General features: G+C 36.9%; 1 protein-coding gene across 6 annotated transcripts in view; it reads right to left on the bottom strand.

The window, feature by feature from the left end:
* Positions 1-4,116: 4,116 nt before the first annotated feature.
* senp6a (SUMO specific peptidase 6a) overlaps positions 4,117-8,143 on the bottom strand; it is a 44,904-nt gene continuing 40,877 nt past the window's right edge. For all 6 annotated transcript variants that reach the window (XM_067383546.1, XM_067383547.1, XM_067383549.1 and 3 more), the window contains one exon: positions 4,117-4,857. In XM_067383546.1, coding sequence (XP_067239647.1) covers positions 4,642-4,857 — 216 coding nt within the window. In that variant the 3' untranslated portion in view covers positions 4,117-4,641. The remainder of the gene's footprint in view (positions 4,858-8,143) is intronic.

The following is an 8,143-nucleotide window of genomic DNA, read 5'->3' as shown; positions in this document are numbered from 1 at the left end:
AGTGTGTCGAATCCGCAGTTCGGAGCGCCAAAGTCACGTGATTTCAGCAGTTTGTCGGTTTGATACGCGATCCGAATCATGATTCGATAAGTTGATTCATTATGCTTCGAATCTTCCTGCAGTGTTTTGAAATCGGCCATCACTAAATAAGTCGTTATTTTGTTTTTTTTGGTGCACCAAAAATATCCCCGTCACTTTATAGTATTAATATTGAACCACTGTACTCACATGAACCCATTAAAATATGTTTTTAGTACATTAATTGCTTAGGGAATGTATCTAAAAGTGGAGTTAAACGCAGCCCTGGATTCTTGTTTGTATCTTAAGACTCTTATTTGATATTTAGTTCCTTTTCTCACGGTTCCTGTGTTTTACTTTCTGTTTGCCTTGTTTCCTTAGTCCCTGGTTTGTTTCCATAGTTACCCTCATTAATCTCCATAGCTACTTATCACTTTCACCTATTCCTTGTTCCAGACCTTGTTATCTTGTGTATTTAAACCCCAGTGTTTTCCATGATCTTTGTTTCAGTTCTGTTTCGCCTACCTTGCCTGTATCTGGATGTATGTTAAATAAATATTGTTTGCTGTATCTGGGTCCTACTACCTCGATTCTGAAGCAGCCATGTTACACAATGTCACATGAAAATCCCATCATGATAGTGAATGTAGTAGGCTATGTTTGTATTGCACACATGCATATTTTATAGAACATACTTTTTTAACAGTAGTGAAGTAAGTTCTTCATCAAATGTTGTAGGCTACCTACTTTGACAGTACAGCAATCGATCTGTTCAGTGCAAGGAGCTTTAAAAGACATTATCATCCTCATTCATTTTAATAGCATCTGTTCTGCTAGCACAGGGTCCCTTAAAGTACGGAAGCTGCTGTCTGCACACTGTGGTCTGTTCCAGGACAGGGTCTTTATAAAATGAGATGTACAATATTATAATGAAATGCTTTTCATTTCAATGTTTCTAGGGGGAAAGAAAACATGGATACTTTTGAATAGCTGTCTATGGAGAAACATGCTTTTTTACAATTGGTTGGTGCAGTTTCAGAAGCTAAAGTACCAATATGAGACAAGAGAAAGTAATTCACGCTTTTAGAACCATTTTCAAAGCAACTTTCCAGAAAGACATAGCTAATGTTCAAGCTTTGTGTTTCCCCATTGTTGGTACATATAAATGTCAGGAAACCTAATTCCTGGCCACCTGTCAATGTCTATGGACCACTAGTTCTTTGGTGAATTGTAAGGATTAGTCAAGTATATTTGCCTTTATTTGAAGCAGGTAATTGTTTGTTTTACTCCCTTTTTGCAGTTTCCTAGAGCTAGCCAAGTTGCAGGATGTTTTGCCATGCAACCTCAATGTTTGACACTTTGTTGCTTTCAAAATGACTCCTGTATCTGCTCTTCAGATTGAGGTGGGTGAAATGTCATTGCATATTAGACACAAACGTGTACTACTGGGTAAATCTTTAAAGACCCAGCTGGTTATACCAGCTAGCTTGTAGCACAATCTAAAACTATGACTTGGTGCAGCAACGGTCAGCTTCCACACTGACACATTCTACTTCACTGATAGCTGAGACGCTAATTACATTGCTATTGTTAAAATCTTAAACTTACTGACTTTAATGAAGAGATAAAACATGACTGCTGAGCGTGGAAAAAAACACATTATGGATTTTAATACAATCACACGGCGATCCGTTCCTATCCGTTACATGTTGCAGCTGTGGCTGGTAACAGGGATTGACAGCAGGGACGGGGCTTGTTATTTACTCCAATCAAATGAGCTTTACTGGTTTATAGCAACCCCACCCTTTTAATGGTGGTTAACCAACATTAGCACCTGATATAAACCTTATTTACACTATATGGGTTTATCTAAAGTCAAACACAAATACAGCTCAGTAAATCAGTTCACTGGTTTACAAAGCATTCAGTGACAAACTGACAAAACCGAAGCAATGATCATGGTGTTATTGTCTTGATTTAAACATTGAATATGATGGAAAATCATAATTAAACTATTTTATAAACTGATCACTGAGTTTGGTGCTGTTCTAAACTTGTACTATATTTAAGCTGCTTTATTGCATCACTGCTAAATGTAACTATATTATCGCCCAGTTGTAATCTGCTAAATTCCACTATATGGTATGAAGATATTTTCTGAATACAAGGCATGAACATGAAGACAATTTTCTGTAAAGCTGCTTTATAACAATGTATATTATGAAAAGTGCTATACAAATAAATTTGACGACTTAATTTTCTTGCAGCTCTAGAGTAATTAATTGGATGACATTTAGGCTCAAGTTATTGGTGACCGCCTATGAGCCACTAAAATCAGACCCGTGGTGCTCACTGCAGAGCCAAATGATGTCCAGCTTCCCCTCTCTGGATGTAATGGGTTGAGCTTGACCTAATGGGTGGAGCTTAACTTAATTAAGTTTAGGTTTAGGGTGTGGCTGGACCTTCAAACTCCACCCAGTACACTCAGAGAGGGGGAACTGGACATCAATCTACACCCACTGGTCCTGCAATGAGCATACAACATTGACCTCCTTGACCCAAACAAAAAGCTGTCTATGCATCTGCTTTTATGTAACATTAGCTATGTTCCCATTAAAAGTTATGAATTGGACTATCACATAAAACCTTTGTCAATAAAGCAGTGTTTCCATCCCAAGTGTTCAAGAGAGCTAAATCACTGCCTGGGAAATTGACACAAAACATCTGCAATAAAAACGGATGTTGCTGCAATCGGGGAAGTAATTGGCTCTTTTTTTTCCTACACCATAAATGACTTGCACCTCAGAGTGCACAAATGAAACACAATATTATTTGGGATACTAGGTATATTTGGGAACACAATTGTGTGAGACACTTCTAGGAAGGGAATTAAACCAAATCATTCTGATGACAGACTTTGGCTCAGGCATTTCAGAATGATCAAACCAACATTTGAGTTGCTGTGCAATGCAATTGGTCTGCTGGTTAGCAGAGTTACCCAACCACATCCACAGTTGTGGCAAAGTCACGCGAGTTTGTTGTTGTACTTTGGTAAATGTGATTCTATCATAGTTTATGCGCACGTCTTCTTATCGGATAAAAAGTTTATGCACATTTTAATGCACATTTTCAGAACTAATGTTCTATATTGTATAACCAGCAAAATGAAATGTATGAAAACCAGCAAAATGTAAACATATGCAGACATCTTCACACACAATTTTACCATTTTGCTTAATTTAAAGGTGCTCAAGCGATGTCACGCGTTTTTAGGCCAAAACATTTTTTGTCACATACAGCAAACATCTCACTATCCGCTAGCTGCCTGTCCCCTGAACACACTGTAAAAAAACGCGGTCTCTGTAGTCGTCACAAGCTCCGAAAACGGCAATAAAAACAAACTGGTGCAGCCTGGACCACGAATCATAATAAACATGCTCCAGCCAATAACCGACAAGAATGATTTTAAAAGCGCGTTCATGAGTGTTTCAGGAAGCACGGAGGGGAGGGGGAGGAGGGAGGGTCTAGCTAGCCTCTGTTTAGTTTGACAACACTTCGTACATCAACAGGAAGTTACTCCATCCAGGATCACTTAGAGCACCTTAAAATAATAATGGGATGTTCCTTTAACTCAGGGGTGGGCAAACTCGGTCCTGGAGGGCCACCGTCCCTGTAGAGTTTAGCTGCAACCCTGATAAAACTCACCCGTCTGTAATTCTGAAGAGCTTGATTAGCTGGTTCAGGTGTGTTTGATTAGGGTTGGAGCAAAACTCTGCACCCACCCCTGCTTTAGCTCAATGTATTGTATCTAGATACATACAGGATCAGTGTCTCTTCCATCTTTCAATTTTCATACCGTGTAACTACTTAATCACTGGCTGTGCTTCTAAAAGTCTAAACAGGGTCAGCGTTGAATGTGACTGAACTTTGAGCTTTACACGTCTGACCTGCTAAAGTTCGATACTTCGCAGAAAGTTTACGAATCATGTGAAAGTGCCTTGAGAACACCTCAAATCACTCAACTGAACGAATTGTGAATCAATAGAAATATGTAAACAAGATATTCATAAAGAAACAGGCCTCATTTTTGACTTCATATTCTTGTATTAGTACCAAGACAAATGTGCACTCTTGAATGGCAAATAGCAGAACATTGAAAAATGAATTCTATTTCGTTGTAATCACAAAGTTTGCTTGGATACTGATTTTTACAAAAAATGCATTAATTTCCTTCAGAGGCATTATGTCCAAATGGAATACTGAACAGTTTTGTATTTAGTCCTCTAGGCACATTTGAGTAAATCATCAAAGATGAACATGTGAACTTTTATTTCACAGATGGCGCAAAATTGAAATGTGACGAATCAACAAATGAGAAGCAAAACTCAAAAGGCATTTTAAAACAAAACAACAGCAAAGTAAAAGAAAAGGCCTAGCTTTTGTACACAATTTATTTAATACAAAAAAAAAACACTTTTTTTTCATATTTTGTATCATCAAAACTATAAGAAATAAAAGAAATAACGGCAGAGTTGTCCAGCAGCGAACAATCACACAAGGCCCTGATTGGCTTTTAGTGTTTATAAGTCATGTGATGATAGAAGCGTAGCAGCGTGGGCGAGCTCAGGAGCTGATTGGAGGAATTAGATCAGCTGACTCTAACGTATCCTCACACGGGCTGTGGCAGGCGTCCGTCTGTTCCTCACTCTCCAGACTAAGCTGCTGATGAGTCTGAATCTTTAGAATGAGCTCCTTGATCTCTTCCCGCTTGGTTTTCATCCTTTGCTGGGGAAACCAATCCAGTAAATTCATCGGGAGATCAAAGCTTGGAAGAGGATTCTTAGAAGAAGAAGAAGAAGAAGAAGAAGAAGAAGAAGAAGAAGAAGAAGAAGAAGAAGAAGAAGAAGAAGAAGAAGAAGAAGAAGAAGAAGAAGAAGAAGAAGAAGAAGAAGAAGAAGAAAAAAAAGTTGATTATTGCACAAGTTACAAACTTTCTAAACTGAACAGTAAATTCAATGTGGATATGAGAGTCACTAAACAGCTGTAATGAATGTTTGATCTTTGTGTATGTGTGTATGATCTTTCATTGGCACACCTTTCTCTTCCCCGAAGCATCTTTTTTGCTCACATAATCAAGTAAGGCTGTGTGTCCACCAAAGCATTTTTTCCAGCTGCTAGCATATTTTTTCAATTGTTTTTAATGGGAACGCCGCGTTTTTTAAACGCCAGGAGCGTAACGAGGCTCTGAGCGTCTTTTTCACGCTCAAACGCTGAGAGCTGTGTTTTTTTTCGCCTCGAGTTGAAGAATGTTCAACTTTGAGTAAAATGCTGCGCTCATCACGGACACTTTTTAGCCAGCCGTCCAATCAGAGTGGAGGAGGAGCGGACAAATACAACACTACCAACTGTCACAACATTTTTGCTGTACAGCGACATCAACAAACAGAAAACGAAACAAAATGGATGAGAAATTAATGTTGCTGGTCTCCGAACATACATAGCAAGTAATTCCACATTGTGTCGACATTTTTAGCCTGAAACAAATTACCTGCAAAATCAGTTATAAGTAACAGTGACGCGGATATTCCGTATCATAGCAACAAAGCTTCTGAGCTGAAAAAAAAAAAAAAAAAAAAAAAAAAAAAAAAGAGTTTTCAGCTGGCTAAAAACGCTTTGGTGGACACACGGCCTAAGTGTAAGTGGGGGAAAAATGTAAACAATAATGTACCATCATGGCACTGTTGTAGGGCTGCAACTAATGATTATTTTGATAACTGATTAATCCGAATCTACTATCTCTTCTTTAAATGAGATGTAAAAAATATGGTCCCACTTTATATTAAGTGGCCTTAACTACTATGTACTTACATTTAAATTAATAATTTGATACAATGCACTTATTGTGTCCATATGTTTTTACATTGTACTTATTTTTTAAAAACACCTGCATGTAATTACATCTGTAATTAATTTCTGTAATTGCATTTATAATTACACTGTTGACCCATCCCTTACACCTTACCCCTACTCTTAAACCTACCCATACCACCAAAGCTTTCCCTAACCTTACCCGTATCCCACCTCAATAGCAGCAAAAGTGTTTTGCAATTCAATATGAACCCAATAAGTACATTGTACTTATTTTTTTATGTAAGTACATAGTAGTTAAGGCCACTTAATATAAAGTGGGACCAAAATATTAATTAATATTAATAAAAAAATACATTTCAATTGTCCTTAAAATGATGTGCAATTTGTAATTAATGAAAACAAATATAGCGAACGAATTTATGTAGGCTAGATGTGCAAATCAATACTATATTGAATAAAAATCACTAAATTCAAAATAAGGAAGAAAAAAATAAAAACTAAATGCAAACTGGTAGGAGATGGGAGGTACACACATTCTGAATTCATTTGATCACATTATATTTACATTCCATTACAATAGTCAGTACAGTACAGCTGTTAAGAATTTTAAACTTTTACTATCTAACAAGAAGTGCTTTACAAAAATGTAAATTTTAGTCAGAACTAGTGTGCTCCAATTCGATTGTGCTCTGTTTGATATGTGTGTAGTGATGGGAGAAAAAGCTTTTTGAAACTGAAAATCAATTGAACCAATTGCTTCGTAAAATAATTTACTTTGAAGCACGCTGGTGACGTCTGAGGCCCGTTTCAATATATAGGTTCAACCAACTCAGAGTTAAAACTTGAACTCATGAGTTGATTTACCCTGAGACAGTCAACTCTGAGTAGGTTGACTTGCATCAAAGAATATACACTAACAAGAAGTGACACTCAATAGAATGTTCCATTGCAACACCGGCGCCCAGCAGCCGACCTGCGTTTCCACCATTTTGTGGTGAAAGCGAGTCGGCAGTCCACTAGTTTCTATGGCAATATCAGCTGCTTGTTAAAACAAAACGTACATTAAAGCTGAAATCCAACATGAATGATGACAACACGGGATAAAATACTATCACTAATGATAATCAAATCCTTTTAACAGTTTATTTTACAGACTTTGTGTTTAAGTCTTCTACTTTTTTTTTTTTCACAAAACCTTTGCTCTCTAGAAACCCAGTCAGTTTGGGTTAAAATTCTTTAAAGTTCAAGTATTAGCATTATAAACACTGAATTAATACCAACATACGAAATTAAATTAAGGACATGCATCAGAAAAATTGGGAATGTTGGACAATAAATATATGAATATAACAGCTTGTTTTTGCAGTGTTGTCTAATGTCCATTAAAGCAAAAGTGCCCAAAAGGAATTATGCGATAACGGACAAATCAATGCATCATGTATTATAAGATCTTTATGTTTGTAGTGTGATCCATTAAAACGTACAATATATATATTTCAATTCAGACCTAGATACTATTATTACTCCACTAGGTCTAAAATATATTGTTCACTGCAAACATGATGATCTTACATTTATTAATTATTAATTTACTATTAATAAAAGTGTAAATACTCAAAGTAGGCTAACTACGTTACCTCAGATGGTTAAATGGTTGGATTCCACAACTGATAAAATAAAACATATATAAGACAATACAACATTTACTGTAGGAGCCATATAATTTACTGGTGACTTAATTTAAAAAACTGTTCTATAGTGCTTCTGATTTGGGAGTGAAATTCGCCGATTTTGGGTGTGTAAGATGTGAAGGATTCTATGGTCCAGTTAGTATTTTCATCCCATAATGGAGGCCGCGCTACCGGAGCACCATCTAGTGGCTGTTGCCCAAAAAGTATCAAAGTGTCGCCTCTTGGGTTCTATTAGTCTTTGCTCGTGTGACATTGCATGAGTCCTCATTTAAAATAGCTTTAAAAACATATTAAATGTTTTATTAAAAATGTAAAAAAGCAGAATGTTTTCTGTGATGGGTAGGTTTAGGGGTAGGGGTAGTGTAGGGGGATAGAATGTACAGTTTGTGCAGTATAAAAGCCATTACACCTATTGAATGTCCTCACTTTGATAGCAAAACAAACACGTGTGTGTGTGTGTGTGTGTGTGTGTGTGTGTGTGTGTGTGTGTGCACGTGTAATATTTGAAAGAGAAATGCCAGAAAAGCCTCAGTGAATTTGTGGATGAAGCAGTGTTGTCCATT

The sequence above is a fragment of the Chanodichthys erythropterus genome, chromosome 4, assembly GCF_024489055.1.
Source record: "Chanodichthys erythropterus isolate Z2021 chromosome 4, ASM2448905v1, whole genome shotgun sequence".
NCBI lineage: Eukaryota > Metazoa > Chordata > Actinopteri > Cypriniformes > Xenocyprididae > Chanodichthys > Chanodichthys erythropterus.
This window is presented reverse-complemented; position numbering and strand designations above follow the sequence as displayed.